Raw genomic sequence first — 17,053 nt, 5'->3', positions numbered from 1 at the left:
GTTTTTAATCAGGGCACCATTAAAGCAGCAGCTGTGGCCCAATGACTAAGTGATATGCCAATATTTCAGGTCAAAGAACAAAAGGTTGTAAAATAAAATAAGCTGTAATAAACCAAGTAGTCACAGATTTAATATTATAAACAGTCTGGACTTTACACAAATGCGACTTGCAGAGTTATAAATGTGTGCTAAGACTGCAGGTGAATGGGTGAGTGCTGTTTGGTTTTCCTTATGACCAGGTGTCTGGACCTGAGGGAAGCCTGTGAGCAAAATGGGAGCTGCTCCTATTTAGACACAGGAAATAACAAGAACCAAAGGCCAACTATACATAGCAATAAAGCCTAAACAAGACACAAAAAAATCACAAAACATGATATCCTTTTCTTCTGAGCGGGGACTTCACACGAAGTTTTTTACTTCCCTTATGGCTAAATTTAAAACTATCATTGTTCCAACAAGTTGAAGACAAAATTGTTTGTAACACCTGAAAGTAACTAAATTTGGTGATACATTTCTTTTGGAACACATATGAGTCGCCTATTGCTACCCTTTGTTACAGCAGTGCTATTACAAACCTGAACTGAAGGTGAATTTAGGACATAGATTATTAAAGCACTTGGGCTTTAATAATCTGTGTCCTAAATTCACCTTCAGTTCAGGTGAAGGTGAATTTAGGACACAGATTATTAAAGCACTTGGGCTGGTCTTTATGTGCTCCACCAACTGGTTGGATTTGTTAAACTGGATTAACAATCTTTTTCATCCTGAGGCAAGTGAGATGGGCTGACTCTCTGGAGCAGCTGTCTGCAATCTGCTATCAAATCAGTATGAAAACAAATTTTGTGGTTCTCCATTCTTTACCTTGCAAATTTAAGTACTTGCAGACCAATGAATATATGTTGCAAAGTGAAACATAAATGGCGAGTGATATTTGGCAACTCACAACAATCAGTTAACTGCCATTACTGAATAACAGACATCATAACGGAAACAGGTGTATTCATAAAAGGCAATAAATGGAGAGAGCAGTTGCACATTAAAAAAATCTCTGCTATCAGTCCTTGTCTGAGGCTTAGTCATCCAAAGTACACAGAATTCCAATTTAAAGTTCTTTACGATGAAATGTAATCCAGTGCAGCAGCCCTACAATCTTACATTTGTGAAACAAATAAGTCATTGATTAAGGGTGTGAGGGGAAGGACAATATGTTATTGTGATATTTTTGCATGGCTACACACCGTGCCAACTATCCTTTTTTTTATTGTATAAATTATTAATGTACCAAATACAAATGAAACTTTTGGTAGCCTATAGAATAATAAAATCAACAGTGTCCCTGGAACACTGTGCGACAATAAAAATGATTAGCTAACTGAAAACTTTATCTTATTATATAAAAAAGATGTTAAAAAGTTTTCCTTTGGGAACATTATTTGCACTTGAAAAAAGAAATTAATATCAAGATATCGCAATATGTGTCATCACAATACTCAGCATATCGCAACACGGTGAAAATTGAAATTGTATCATCTCGTGACTAAAGTATCATATCAGTATCGTAGCCAATCTGGTGCGTACCACCCTGATTGTTGACAAGGTTTGATTCAAATCACCTGTAATTATTGAAGCTACTATTTAATACTATCGTACTGATCTGTATTATACTGTAAGGTGCTACAAGATCTTATACTTCTCCTTACTATTTGTAAGTGAGGTATACAAAACTTTAGAAACAGCTTTTGTTATAATGCTGTTTTGTACCATAAAATTGAGGTAACACACAAGTAGAAGTAGTTATTAACCAAATCTTAATATTTTAAGTAATGTAGTATTTAGTGCAGGGCTAGTTTTGCATTGACTTGCATCACCCAGGATTTACTTTTTGCAATCACTCAGTGTATTTTCTGCAATAAAATGAAGTTATTTAAGACAGACTGCTTAACTGACACCTCAAACATTCCTTGTCTATAACTACGATTTTAACACTGGAAAGGACGTGGTCCATACCCAGAGGCGAAACTGACAGGTGTAACTTTACAGCAGGGGGATGTGCCTACTGAACACGACCTAATGTGGATGAATGTGATTCAAGATGTCTTTAATGTAATATGGTGATGAAGCACATAAAACCGAGACTGCACACACACACCAGCCAGCATGCAGGTTCATCTTGTGTTTATGTTGTTGCTATTTAAACTTTCTGTTCATACAGGTAAGCTTTTGACATGCATCTACTTGAACTGTCAGATGATGCAATCTGCTGCTTATGTAGGTAATGCTAGCTAGTTGCTAACTGTACCGACGTTAGTGTTAGCATAAGCTAGTTAAAGCGCAGAGTGCTGGAGCTGCTGTGAGACGTACAACGCAACTTTCACTTCATTCTTACCCCTGAGCTTCCTCTTTAGTCATGTCGGGTTATGTTCTTGAAGAATGAGGACGAAATGTTTCACGGCTGTCTGTCAGAGAGAAGCACCACATCAGCTGTTCACAGCATGGACGTGCACAGGAAGGAAGGACTTGTTTCAGCGGAGCACCAAATGGCGGATGCTGAGGGTTCCGGCAAGAAACGAGTGTCTGACGGGTAGTTCCGGCTGACTTATATTGTTATTCCTGCGCGCGACAAAATAGACAAAATAATGGAAAAAAACCTGAATGGCTTTAGAAAAGGGTTAAATTTATCATTTTTTATATAATCAGATCATATTATGCCAAAAAGCCACATCTGTAATCAACTTGAAAATAAATTCTGGAAATAAGCAGGCTAATTTGATTGGAAGTGAGGGACATTTTCAAATAACATTAGAAAATGGACATTTCTGTAAAAAAGGACCAGATTGAATGTGAATTGATAATCGTGTAAAACTGCAATAAAGGAAAATAAATGGTGTGGACTAAATGCAACCTATGGCAGTATGTAGTGGTTGTTGATGAGGAGGGTGTTTTATTAGGTCAGGGGTCAGTAACCTTTACTATCAACCTTTACTACTCTGCTGTGGGCTATTTATGATTATTTGGTACTTAAACTTTGCAGTTATGGCAGTGGAAGACAACAAATTTGTCCACGCACTTTTATAATTTTTATTTTCCTCTTAGACTTTTCCTTTTGTGGATTTGGAATCCATAGGGAGACTCAAGACTGGCCACTGCTGCAGAGGTTTGGCAAAATGTAGAGAAAAAGACATCTGAACTACATTATTATTGTCATTATTATTTTTATTTTATTTTATTTTATTTTATTTTATTACATTTCATTTCATTTCATTTTATTTTAATCAAAATGTTGTTCATTTTCACGCCATGTTTTTTGTCAAGGCCACAGGGAGCCACTGGAGAGGGGCGTAACAGCCACATGTGGCTCCGGAGCCACAGGTTACCTATAGGTAACAGAGGGAAAAATGGGTATATTCTCCGATATATTCCAGCTTTTTGGCTGATAGACAGGTGTGCTGAAAAAAGCCAGAAAAAGAGGTGGGAGTACCCCCTGTACCTGCGTATATCCTCCATACACAGCTGAGTACATTGTTTATCAAGGTACAGCATTGTTTGGGTGTTTCTGTTTCAGATGCCAAAAAAATTATAGGGCGGAATATTAGCACCCAACTACCCTGTGCAAACTGTAGTCTGTGGTCTAAAGTATTTGGTTAAGAAGGTGCCCTAATGCTGAAGAACCTTATAATTACATACTAGTTACACTATTTTGTCATTAGATGTATACAAGAAAAAAAACATGCACACAAACACCAGCATGTGTGGCCATGTCTTAGTTTTACCATATCCACATGAACACTAAAACTGACACCCTCCGTGAAATTACTTTCACACCCTCGGTCGAGTGCACTCAGTGCATCCAGGTATCCATTGACCTTTGCAGGAACGGCCAAGCACAGCTAGTGACTGTGGTTTGAATACAGTGGGGGGTCATCAAAGCTTTTCTCAGGCTGTTGGCCACAGGAGCTCCCAGTGCAGGAAACAGCCTTCCTGCTGCTCACTTTCCAACCAAAACAATGTAACCATTAGTGGAGCATGTCACTGCCCAAAAGGAACCTGTGGTATTTGTGTTCCTTTCATGCTCAGTTTGTATTAGCCCTTTAAAATAATCTCTGCACTTACTGCTTCTCATAAATTCAGTACATCTCAACAGCAAAACCTGAATGAGGCGCTGCACATTCTGGACCGTGGTCTCAAGTTGCAGTTAGGAACTTGATGCACACTGGTAATGAATCACCAGAAGACTACATTTCCTGTCCATTTCAACAGCTTTGCCCTTTAACCCATAATGCAAACAAGAAACTCCTCACTACTTCAACATACACATATGAGTTTGTTTTGAATAATATATAAGACGTCAGAAAGGTTGGACTTTTGCAATATTGCACAGGAAGGTGATATTGATGTTTTGCAGGAGGCGATGACTACAGTATCATGAGAATATTATCATGTCAGAAGAGCCTGGTCTATGTAAAATAAACACATATTTAAGCTGATAGAACTGAAGAGGCAGTATACGGATTTAGATGTGTATGTTGCTAAACCGTGAATATTTTCTCATCACACACAGCGAGCAAAGGCTTTAATTATGAATGAAAGGACAACTCATTGCACCCAAGGGTTTATTCCCAAATGGGCTCTGAGTACTGTTTGTGCACTGAAGTGGACACTTTGGATGATAAAGATAAAAGCATTATAGTTTGTTATGGTGATAACGGTTAAGTATTTAGAAAATGGCATGTTGTACATCAATGGGAGCCGAATAATCAGTAAAATTCATGAAAAAAAAATATGGTGAACTGTTAGTAATGTAAAACCACATTCATCTTGTTGTCTTGACCAGCTAGATAGCCTCTGTTCAAATCATGCTTCTGGTTTAATCTCTTTTAAAGTCTTTTGTTGGACAGAAGTTTGCAACAGTAAAGATTTTCTGATTATATTTTATATCTGTGCACTTTTATTTAAAAACATGTACTTAAGATATCCGATGTGTGTCTTAGGTCAATATTAACCTCACATATCAGCTTACATGAAGTACAGTTCTGCATATATACGGTGGTTGATCTGATCCTAAAGTCTCTCACAACATTTCTGGGTGACAGTAAAAGGAGAAGCAGATGAAGACAGATTCATCTCAGCACTTGGAAGTGTTAATCACATATCTGTCTCTGCACAGACTGAGGCAACGCAGCTCATATGCTAATTCCGAATCATCTGGGAACATTTCCAACTGAAAAAAAGCACCTTTTGTTTCATCCTGTGTCACCGTGAGAGACCAGAGCCACAAATTATCCATTAACCTTGTGGCTTGAAGGGGGCACTTCACACCTTCTTTTACACTTAAAGAAATGGAAATGTTGCTCCGTTGGAGTCTTGAATGGATGCCAGCATTGCATTGCAAGGCGGCCATTTGACAACTTCATCTTCCTCAGGATCTATTGTTGCCAGCTTCCTTTGGTCTCCAACTTGAACATCACCCTGTCACCAGTCAACCCAGATTAAATCCTTACTATGTACTGAGAATAGAAGAGCCTTCAGTGAGACTGATGTCAATGTGTGTGCACAAAACGTGTCATTTTTATGTTGGATCTTGTCACTTGAGAATTCTGCAGCTTTATTGCTGATGATATATTGAACGAGTGCTCAACAAAGACTATGTCTGCCTATATGCATTGTCAGAATATACAACCAGTGTCCTGAATGCTATTATTTTTTGTTTTGTGAGCTGGGAGATAGCTAAGTTGACCCACTGACCCACTCTGTGCAGTGAATGAGGATAACACTTGTTTACAAGCCAAACATAATGGAGGCAGTATATCTTGCAAACTGAAAAGAAAGAAAATGAGTCAAAGGAGAACTTAACATGCTATTTTCTTTGTTAAGGAGCCATATGGGTGCTAATTATAACCAAAGATTTTAGCTTTTGTGTCATGGCTGCTTAAGATGTAAAAGTGCACAGATGTTCCTGCAATTACAGGGCCTGCCTGCTCAGTCGTCCTTCTGCTTTCTAGGCAGATCAGGTGGAGACATTTGTGTTAGGACCCCCCCCCCCCACCCCCCCCCCCCCCCCCTCCACCCCACCCTTCCAACACACACACCTCATCCCCCACCCCCTGAAGGAAGGAGGAGCTGGTTTTAGCTGAAAATGCACACCACACAGTTGTATTAGAAGCACTAAATTTTTTATTTTTCCATAAAAAAACAAATATAAAATGGTTAAAAAAAAGCAGCATGCATTTTCTCTCTTTTACAAAACTTCCAGTGTGAACGACAGCAATAAATAATAGCTTTCAGATAGTCACACAACTTAAGTGCGAACACACAAATGCTACAAACTATATACAGGTTTCCAAGAGCAGCTACCATCCCTAAAAACAGAATAGGGCATCGTATGCCTGAGCTTTAATACAGCAGCACAGATTGTAAAGATGAAAACACAGAAAATGAATCTTGATTGTAAAGCTGAACGAGTGGAAATGAGGCACTGCCTGAGGACACAATCTGCTTTGAGGGACATAAAACTTGCACAAATTGCGATAAAAACACAAGACACACAATCGCAGTTAACAAGGCAAACAAATCAAAAAGTATAAAAACTCTTTCTTTTTACATCTGTACAAAATGTAGTAAGTTCTTTGAAACTGAAGCTTAGTTTTTCTTTCTCTCCTGAGATTATCAAGTCACAGACTCAGATTTTGACTGTTTGTTAACTTGACAAAACACTTGAGGACTCGGACTCTGTTGACACAGATGAAATTGGCCCTCGCTTTTTTGTCATGAGAGTCACTTTCTGACTTGATCTGCTGCTGGCTGTCAGTGCACTCCTGGCCGATTTCTTGAATTTAACTCCCAGGAAAGCATAGAGGATGGGGTTCAGGCAGCAGTGAAAAAAGGCCAGCGCCTCTGTGATTGAAATCCACTTGGACAGTGCTTGCTCAAGTTCACAAGAGGGAGAGATCACTTTCAGAATTATCAGGTTGTTCAAGAAGATGCCAACACAGTAGGGCAGCCAGCAGGTGAAAAAACAAACAATGAGGATGACCGTGGTCTTCAGCGCTTTCTTCTTCAGAGTCTGGCCCTTGGCACCTCGCGACAGCTTGGCGATGATGATGCAGTAGCAGATGAGGATGACCAGACCGGGCAGTATGAAGCCCACCAGGATGTGCTGGAAGTTGAAGGCAACTATCCAATTTTGACTGGTTTCTTGCGGATAGATGCGCTGGCAGCTGATCCGGGAGTCTGCAGTCTCCATGGTCTCGTCGAAGATGAGAAAGTTTGAGAAAGACCCTGTGTCCAGCGTCGTGGCAAACACCAGGTCAGGTACAGTGAGCACAGCTGCAGGCAGCCACACACCCACATAGATCACTCTGTTTGCAAGCAGCTTCCTTGTGGCTTGGCTGTTGGTGGCATGCACAACCGCCAAATATCTGTCCAGACTGATGAAGGCCAGGATCAGTACGCTGCTGTACAGGTTCAATGTGTAGATCATGTGCACAAACTTGCAGAGGAAACCTCCAAAGTACCAGCTGCTGGCTGCATCCACGGCCCAGAACGGCAGCGTGATGACGAAGAGGAGATCAGCCACAGAGAGATGGAGCCGGTACTTGTCTGTCATCGTCTTAACTTTTTTCTGGAAGCCCATGACAAAAACAACTAATCCATTGCCAGAGACTCCCAGAATACAAATTATTCCGAAAACTGCTGGCAGGAAAATCTTGTTGAATTCGCTGCTGAGCGCTGTGCTACATGGCTCCTCATAGTCCATGATGTAGTCTACAGACTCCTCTGACATGTTGTCAGTACTGTTGTCATCAAAGTCATATGAATAGTTCAACTGCAAGAAAAAGAAATGGTAAAGTTAGACGTAAGTTGGGATCTGGTCAGTCGTTCACATTACAAAACCCAATTTCTCTTAAAAACATCTTTTAACTTGTATCTAAAGTTGCAATTGTGTAAAAAGTTTCAATTGTACTTTTCTCCATATCATTTCTTTAATAAAAGTGTTCATTTAAAATAAAAAAGCACAATGAATAACACCACTATTAGCACATGTGATGCTTAAACAGATCAAACATTAATTGTCTTTCAACAGCCTCAAGCAAAAACAGATTAATCTACCACATGTTCAAAAAGTAGCAGTAAAGAAACTCACCGTCATGTTCAACAATCTGTCCATACTCTAATGCTCGGACCAGTGTGGGCTCGCATGAGAAGCAGGGTGATCAGTTTGTTGCCTGTAAGAAAACAAGTCATTATATACCACCGGTGCTTCTGACCCCTCCCCCGACAGGAGGAGGAGCAGCACGCGCTCGTCTCCAAAAACGGGTTCACTATATAACCAACTACTCTGCTTGTGGTGTGGGCGTCAGTTTGTGAAACTTTTTGCCCCAAAAAACCCGTGTCTGTTATTTCATCAACCTAAAAAAGAAAAGCTGAAGCAAGTCTCTGGAGACAGCGTGGAAAGGTCTGTTTGTTTAAGAGTGAGTCATTATATTAGGTCTACAAAGGCCACTGTGACAATTATTTAAGGACAAATGAATTAGATTTCTCTAGAACTGATTTCTGGTGATTTTTGCTCTCCTCTGTATCAACTTATTACATGCAACAGGAAGTCAAAATCTTGACAAACAAGAGCTGTCCTAATCCTGTGACACATTTGGGGAAGAATCGCCTGATAGACAAACAACATGACACTGCAACAACTGTTAAAGAGATGCCACTGGAGTCAGAAAGCACATCAGGATCACAGATACACTATCACACAGGAATTTGATAAATATAATAAGAAATATTCATATTGATAATATGATGATTAACTTATGCACTGAAGAGTCTTGCCATGTTACTACAGTCGAAAAACATGCTGCAAAGTTCAAAATGGTAACTGTTATTAATACTACATTACCAGTGGTGGATGACGTATTCAGATCTTTAACTGAATTAAAAATAATAATACAGTGTTGGATACTCCGTTACACGTAAAAGTCCTGCATTCAAAATCTCATTAAGTAAAAGTACAAAAGGATCAGCATCAAAACATACTTAAAACAGATGATGATACTATATAGATGATTTCAACTACTTCATATACTGCCGAGCAGCTTTAATCTATAATAATATATCATCATTTACTTGTTGATTTATTTTACTATATAATGACGAAAATTCTGTGTGTGTGTGTGTGTCTGTTCCGCGTTTTTCTCCTCACTGACTTGGTCAATCCATGTGAAATTTGGCACAGTGGTAGAGGGTCATGGGAGGATGCGAATGAAGCAATATTACATCAACTGGCCAAAGGGGGGCGCTATAGCAACCGATTGAAATTGCAAACTTTGAATGGGCATATCTCATGCCCCGTATGTCATAGAGACATGAAACTTTGCACAGAGATGCCTCTCCTCATGAGGAACAAATTTGCCTCAAGAATCCATAACTTCCGGTTATATATATTTTCCACCATTTTGAATTTTTTGAAAAACACTTAAAATCGATCTCTTCCTAGGAAGTTTGACCGATCTGCATGAAACTCGGTGAACATAATCTAGGGACCAATATCTAAAGTTCCCTCTTGGCAGAAGTTGGAAAACTTACTAAAACTGAGCTTCTATAAGGCAATGAATATTGCGGAGGGCGTGGCTCATCACATAAAGGTGTATAACATCTCAAGGGTTTCACCGACCACCACGCAACTTTGCAGGCATATGACCACACATAATCTGAGGGGACCCCTCCATTATTGACCCCATCAAACAAAACGGGGGCTCTAGAGAGCTAATTTCTTATCTAGGCCTAACCGCCATATTGATTTTTACTAAACTTGGTAGATATGTAGAACAGGATGCCTCAATGTGACTGGAGAAATTTAACTCTAATTGGCAACTGGGTGGCGCTATAACAACAGAAAAATGCTTAAAAATGGCTAAAATTTGGTATGACTAAGTCATGGTATGGTATGCTGTACTCAATAGGACTAGACTAGTAGTTTGTATTATTAATCTTTATCTGCAAAGTAACAGGTAACTTCAAATAAATGTAGTGGGGGGAAGTATAATATTTCCCTCTCAAATGTAGTGTTATAGAAGTATACACTCATTAATTAATTCATTTACATTCATTTACCATAACCACTTATCTTGTTAGGACGGGGGGGCTGGAGCCTATCCTAGCTGACATTTAAAGCAGCATAAGATGAAGATACTTAAGTACAAGTACTTCAAAACTGCACTTGATTAGAGTACTTGAGAAAATGTACTTAGTTACATTCCACCACTGTGTATTACAGCTGTCCATCCAGGTGAGTTATTGGAAAATTAAAGCAATTTTAGGATAACACATGGTTCCCTGTAATTTATCACCAGCGATGAAGTCTAACATTTTGCACCTCCCTCCCCATTCTGCATGAAGCGAGGACTGACATTTAGATTGGTGTTCAGGGACTTGTCACAGCCTCATATTTCTTCCTACAAATCACTTTATAACTGTGTCTGGTGACAGTTTTCATCAGCGGAGGTCTGAATCCGTCCTCACCTTTATACACACCCTGTCTCTTCTCAAGTGCTGTTATGTCTATGCCACCAAGTGCTAAATGACCCCCAGTGGATTTGAAAAGAAACCACACACCCTGTAATGTGGGATTTCTATCAAACGGCTATCGAGCCTCAGAGTGTAGAGCATTCATTTTCTCACAGCTTCACCGACCCTCTCTGATTTCAGTTAAGGTAGTGATGACAGGGCCGGGCCAAACGAAACTCCCTGCCCCTCTTTTCAGACTGAGTTGACAGTTGTCTGAAACTGAATCTCCTGCATGTGGCATGCAAATACTGCCTCATGTCTTTGATATATGAGAACAAGGATAGATTCAATGAGTCAGTCGGCATCATTGATTTCATTGATGTCCCCTGCTTGTGATAAAGAGGGATTTTTAGAGCTGCATGACAACATAACATTTTGGAAACATCAGGAAGTCAGCACATTTTCACATTTGTTTCTTGTCTTGATGACATTTATATGGATTTATGGTGCATTAGCAGATAATGTTTTTTTCTTTTTGTATATCAGCACTGAAAACATTTCTCCACTGGCTATACTGTTCCTGTCAAGCGTAGTCAAAGGGACAGTTCACCCCAAAATCAAAAATACATATTTCCTCTTACCTGTAGTGCTATTCATCAATCTAGACTTGTGAGTTGCTGAGTGTTGGAGACATCGACCATAGAGGCATCTGCCTTCGCTCCAGTATTATGAAACTAGATGGCACTCAGCTTGTAGTGCTCAAAGTGCCAAGAAATTACATTTGAAAAACTCAACAGCGATGTCTCTTTCCAAAAACTCAGCTCAGCATGCAGAAGGACATGTGCATCTACTAATGGACGATGTAATGTTAGCTAGCTCAGTGCTGCTAGTTGAGCTAGTAGTAGATGCATGCTTCCTCCTGCATGGTGATGCGGGTGGTGGATATAGTTTGGTAGAGTTGAGTGCCATCTAGTTCCCTCATATTGGACAGAAGGCAGACATCTCTACAGCCAATATCTTTAACATTCGGCAACTCACACCAAAATGGATTGATAAATAGCACTACATGTAGGAGAAAACATGTATTATTGATTCTGGGATGAACTGTCCCTTTGATTTGGTTGATTGAGGTTTTGCAACTTCAAACCTCTCTGTTAAAGGCAGTACATCACAAAACCTCATAGCCTGAAAGCCCCCAAAACTCACCTCACTTCACAGCTGAGTTCATAACATCAGCAGTGACCTGTGATAACAGTTTATACGGTATTATGCTCACAAAAATGAGGAAGTTTAGCAAGTGATTGCCGTCATGGCTGAATCATAAAAAAACCCTGCCATTATTAACATGGAAAACCACTGCTATTTGTGTTGTGACTATACAGAGTAGCACTGAAAAGATATTATCTCCGATGCAAAATAGTTTCATATGATTATAATATTTTTGACACTGAGCTGAATAATTTAAAAAGGCTCTTTTGCTCCACTCAATTAAATCTGTCAGCACTTCATGAAGGATTTGCTGTTCCAAACTCCTGGTGTCTGGTACAACTAAAATCCCCTGGTGTGAGGATACATTTTTCTTTTCCTTTTGAAATAAGGGTAGTTAGCATGGGACACATCTGCAAAAACCCAAGGAAACACTTACAGAGTTTGATTTACAAGCAGTCCATTGCAACACCACACCAATTTCAGTGCTGAGTAGAAAAAAATGCAGACAATGAACAAATAAGGAGCTCGGTGATTATTACTTTAATACAATAACAAAACATTAATGAATTAATAATCTGATAATCCACAGATGGTTGTAGACTAATCCTGTGTGTGTGTCGTCTTCAGATCCTCCTGCAGTTGGACTCCTGAGGAGAGGAACAGGGGGAATCTGCAGCTCAGAGAAAGGCCACTGTATTGGTATGATGCTCTTATCAACGTCATTCAGACACACAGACAGTTTCTCTGTTATCTGTCTGCAAGCAGAACTCCTGGTTTTCATTTGTGTGTTGAATCACATATAGTATTTTGGTCTTTTACATTCCCCAAATCCCTTTCACCACAGAGGGGAATTCCACTAACTCAGTTTCTGAATTTTTTTTTTTTTCATTTTCAGTCGTATTTCTCCTGAAGCACTCATGCGTTTTTAAAAACTACACATTTCACTCGAATTCCCCAAGGTTGTTTTTAAATTCAGTACTATGTTTTTAGAGTTGTGCGGTCTTTGAAATGGTGCAGTTGCATGGTATTGGATCACTTTGGCATCCTTACATGAAACATACATTTGTAAGCGAAATGTCTCTCATATTTACAACTCAACAAACAGCACATCACCACCAACAATGCAGCAGTCATGGGATTTTTTTTCCTTCTTAAATGAGAAATGTTTACTATAAACTCATTGTTGTAATTTATTTTTTATAAACAGTCCTTAGAGTGCATGAATCAAAACTCAGTGGCATGTGTAGGGATTTTAGGAAAATGCTGAAATTGGATGTTGAATTACAAAATCAGGCCTGGATTCATCAAAATACTATAGCTTTGGTACAAATAAATGGATGGGTGACACAAACTTATTAATGTTTTCACCTGTTTTGCAGTATCTTTGATGATTTTTGATGATTTTGATGGTTTATTCAACATACCATCATTACATTTGAGAAAAGGTCAAAAAGAACCATTTCCAGTGCAACACTGGCACCCTGCCTTGTAGCTTTTTAGGTGTAATCAGTGCACTGCAATCAATCTGCATTTGCAATTTACCTTTCATCATCTGCAGAGTCTGTGTGTACACGGAGCTTATCGTTTTGTAGGATTTCAACAAAGGAGATTTCACTCCTCATAATAAATAAGACCTTTTTTATTTCTTCCTGGCTTCAGCAGGATATCTGCAGCCTCCACTGTCAGCGTGAGGATTCAGATAGCTATCGGTCCGGAATACAAAAGATCTGTGAGCTACTTAGAATACAAATCACAAGAAGTGTGAACGGCAGCGAAGGGGGCTCTTCGGTGAAGAATGGCTATTGAAATGAGGCAGAAGAATGCCAGAGAGATAAAGAGAAGAATGAGCAGCGCTGTTCAGTCAACACCAAGCCCTCCAGTTCCAACTCATCCCGGCCCCCTCAACAAGTCGGCACGGGATAATTTTTCATAATGATACCTCTGTTCAAATATCACCTTCACTTCTTTTCTTTTTTTTTTTTTTTTACAATCACCACATACAAAATACATCCAACCCTTTGTTGTTGAAGCTGACTTTGGGTGTTGCCCATAAATGCACAAAAGGTTTTTTGGTAACTCAAATACCTTTAATCTCTTGTCTGAGCACTGAAGAGTGGCTTGTGTATTTCAGCTCAATACATGTTCAGAAGAAGTGTGTGCTTGCCAATGCATTGTAGGCAGACATATTTGTAGGAGTGCAACTCTTTTTTTTGTTCTAGGGATATTTGTAGTGCTCCTTTTCACCAGCAGTTTGATTTATTGCACCAGAAACATCCTCTACTTATTAAAATGGTGTTTGTTTTTGTCTCACATTGCAGCCCCCACACTATTATTTACTCTGCCTCTGTAGTAATGTAAGTATCAGATCTACGTGGTGGTGTATATTGTGTATTTTTGCATCTCAATGGAAAGCTATGACCTTCATAATGTCAGTAGGGGGTCTGAATCATGGATTTTGTTGTTTTTAAATGCCTCAGGATGATCTGAATGTCTCTGCATTTTTGTGCATGACACATGTTCATTATTCACACCGGAATGCATAACTTCTTTATCTATCTATCAGCCTAGGCTCTATCAGGGTGTTTTCATTTTCCCGTCTCTACATGGCTGGTTTGTGAAGTCAGGGAAGAAGGTTGGCGGGGGGAGCCGAGGTGAGAGATTCATCCTTCATTCTCTCCGATCCTTTGTTTGGGTTTTGTCTTCTGTCAAGACGAGATGCATCAAGCCTCAGTGAATAAAAACATGACACCAGAAATATGATGCTCTAATACACAACTTATCACAGGACTTAAATACTGAATGCAAATATTGTGGAAAAGTGACCATAATCTCTCAATGAGGCCTGGTTTGAGAGACATGTAGAAGCTGTCAGTACTAGTGGAAACTTTTTTCCCCCACAAAGTTGGCACAGACAAATATTAATGATTATATTCCCACACAGAAAGAAATATTTGTAAAAGCATCCGGTTTGCTTGCTTGCTTAAATGTTTGTGTTTGAAAAAGGAGCTTAATGTGAACAATAGACCCACTTTAAGGACAAAGCTTGCTGCTTATCTTTGGAAGGCACCCACTTAAACTTCCTACTGTGCTGCGTTGCTGCCCTTTTTAAAACTCTTTCCTCGACCTTGATCAAGGTCACAATGGCCCAGTGAATTTAATATGACATGCGGAGGGGTGTGCAGAAACAGCCTGTCTGCCCAACTGAAATTACATTAATATTGCTGACATAGTATGAAGTAATAATCATTTAGCTTTTCAGTGATTTTTTTCCATGACAAATTATTCAAATTGTATTGGAAGTTGGATGGATGCATGAGTTACTTCCCTGGAGAAAATTTGACTTCTAATTTGTCTGTAAGAGGCATAACCTGGCACAGTCCACTAAGCAAAGTCTTTGCAATGGTTTTGTTTGAACTCATCTGAGCGAAAACTTATTGGAGTCTTCAATTACAGAAAGAGTCTGGGGTATCTAACTTTAGTGGATATTAATGGAGGTGTTAATATCTATTTCTGAGGGTCCAAAGTAAAATTTAAAGGGGGGTTGGTGGGATGGGTGGGAGGTGAGTCCTCTGCCAGAAAATTCTGAGCATTAAACACTTAATTTTCTGCATTCTTTCAAGGCTTTATACACAAACTTTTCTGTATTGATTTAATGTCTTTAATTCTGTCAAAATAAAAGTCCTCTGCTGCTTTCATGTTTTATTTTGGGAGACAAATGCAAATATTTGGGGTCACAGTAGCAACACACAAGTGATTTATTTTCATTTTGTCTAACTGGAATATGAGCAGGCTCACTCCACCACTAGTCTGACTCTGACAACGTTGGTGGCCAACAACTAGAAGAAGGAGATTTTTTTACTCTAAAACATTTCCATGCTGATTACCCCGAATCCTGCTGCTGCCTGTCCTGACACGGAGTCCCTGCAGAATTAGACAACGGGGCATGAACCAATAAAAACTCAAATGGGTGACACTGCCCTGGAGCAGAAATATAGTATCTCCACATGTGGCACAGATCCAAAGCAAGCCACAAGCCAGTTGAGCTTGTTGTTGCATAGGAAGGGTGTTTTCAGTAGGTCCATGATAAATGCAACCGGGGTTCCCTTTCCTTTTTCACCAACGTCTCCACTGTGGTTTTGCCTTGCAACAGTATTAAAACTCTGGCAAACGGCCTCCAGTGCCCCACAGAGGTTCATCTGTCATGTGTATGCACTATACAAAGCAATGCAAACCATCCTGCTTAGATGCTTTGAATATATTCATTTGCATGACAGTTTAGATGTTAAATTAAGAGCCTATCCTTTTCAGTTTTTTTCTCAAAAGAAACAAGGTTAGGCTATATAACTGTCACCACCTCAGCATATCATAGACCTGTTGTAGTGAGAATTTCAATCACGTTTTGAATGAGCTCCTCGAGTTACTTTTTCTCCAGACACTGGGAGATCCCTCTGCTGCATTTGTGTTCGACAGAAGATCACAGCCAGTGTTCTTTCAGGGATCTCTGCAGGTGGAGGTCCTCCATCTGGCCTGTTTGGACAGTGGAGGAGACTGAAAATGCGAACAGAGGCTCAGCTCAGCCCTGATCACCTCAGATAACAGGGACAATAGGCCAGATGACAACAGATAAGCTTTCAAGAGTCGAGTGACCAGAGGAGGGAGAGAGGGCATAAACCTGCTGCCAAGTCAGACTGCCTCATTACTTCTACTGTCGAGGGTCTTGACGGAAAATCTTTTAAAATTACATGTCAGCAGCAGTTGTCTCACAGGCGATGGCCAGCGCTTTATTTTTCAGCTTCTTACACTTTTATTGATCATCATAAATATTATTTGAAATCAGGCATGTGTATGGTTGTATTTCAATCTGCAAAGGACCAATTTAGCTAAGAAATATCTTTGAATAATGAACTGTAGTTTCACTTTGGATTTAGTTTGCAAGATTGGTGGCTTTTAAAACAGTAGTGGCAACCGTATCGCTTCATAGAAGGAAGAGTGCATCTACTTGTGGATGAGAGGCTCTTACTTGTGACAGTGTTAGATGTAAACATCAATGGTGTCCTCCTCGGCTGAGCTGAAATGTTAGCTAGCGCTGTGGTGCTAGGTGAGCTAGCAGTATCAAATCATTCCACACCTCCGTCTGCCCACTAAAGAAATGAAACTGCTCACAACAAGGTCTGTTGGTTATCTTGAGACTGATTTTTTCATACATATTTTTTGGCACTTTGAGCACCACAATTCGAGTGTCATCTAGTTCCATTATATTGGAGAGAAGACAGACATCTCTACAGCCGATATCTCCACTCGCCAACTCACACCAAAACAATCTGGATTAATAAGAATCACTATA

At 39.7% G+C, this 17,053-nt stretch overlaps 2 protein-coding genes and 1 long non-coding RNA gene across 3 annotated transcripts in view; 1 reads left to right on the top strand and 2 right to left on the bottom strand.

Moving 5' to 3' along the window:
* Positions 1 to 2,545, bottom strand: part of dars1 (aspartyl-tRNA synthetase 1) — a 33,287-nt gene extending 30,742 nt beyond the window's left edge. The window contains exon 1 of the mRNA XM_033617712.2: positions 2,387 to 2,545. Coding sequence (XP_033473603.1) covers positions 2,387 to 2,409 — 23 coding nt within the window. The 5' untranslated portion in view covers positions 2,410 to 2,545. The remainder of the gene's footprint in view (positions 1 to 2,386) is intronic.
* Positions 2,546 to 6,153: 3,608 nt separating this feature from the next.
* LOC117249806 (C-X-C chemokine receptor type 4-like) lies at positions 6,154 to 8,281 on the bottom strand. Its single transcript, XM_033615541.2, has 2 exons — positions 8,141 to 8,281; positions 6,154 to 7,822 (listed from the first exon to the last, which is right to left on the bottom strand). Exons 1-2 carry the CDS (start codon positions 8,162 to 8,164, stop codon positions 6,695 to 6,697), a joined length of 1,152 nt encoding a protein of 383 aa, XP_033471432.1. The 5' UTR covers positions 8,165 to 8,281; the 3' UTR covers positions 6,154 to 6,694.
* Positions 8,282 to 8,352: 71 nt separating this feature from the next.
* LOC144466857 (uncharacterized) lies at positions 8,353 to 15,449 on the top strand. The gene is made up of 3 exons (XR_013493269.1): positions 8,353 to 8,452; positions 12,337 to 12,408; positions 13,369 to 15,449. It is a non-coding gene; the product is annotated as an uncharacterized LOC144466857 (long non-coding RNA).
* The last annotated feature ends 1,604 nt before the right edge of the window (positions 15,450 to 17,053 follow it).

Source organism: Epinephelus lanceolatus, chromosome 14 (assembly GCF_041903045.1).
Source record: "Epinephelus lanceolatus isolate andai-2023 chromosome 14, ASM4190304v1, whole genome shotgun sequence".
Classification (NCBI taxonomy): domain Eukaryota; kingdom Metazoa; phylum Chordata; class Actinopteri; order Perciformes; family Serranidae; genus Epinephelus; species Epinephelus lanceolatus.
This window is presented reverse-complemented; position numbering and strand designations above follow the sequence as displayed.

Excerpts from the sequence above, each read along its gene's own strand:
- LOC117249806 (XM_033615541.2), bottom strand. The coding sequence starts at position 8,164 with ATGGACAGATTGTTGAACATGACG. Across the intron at positions 7,823-8,140 it reads ACAGATTGTTGAACATGACG|TTGAACTATTCATATGACTT; the intron begins GTGAGTTTCTTT and ends TTTTTCTTGCAG.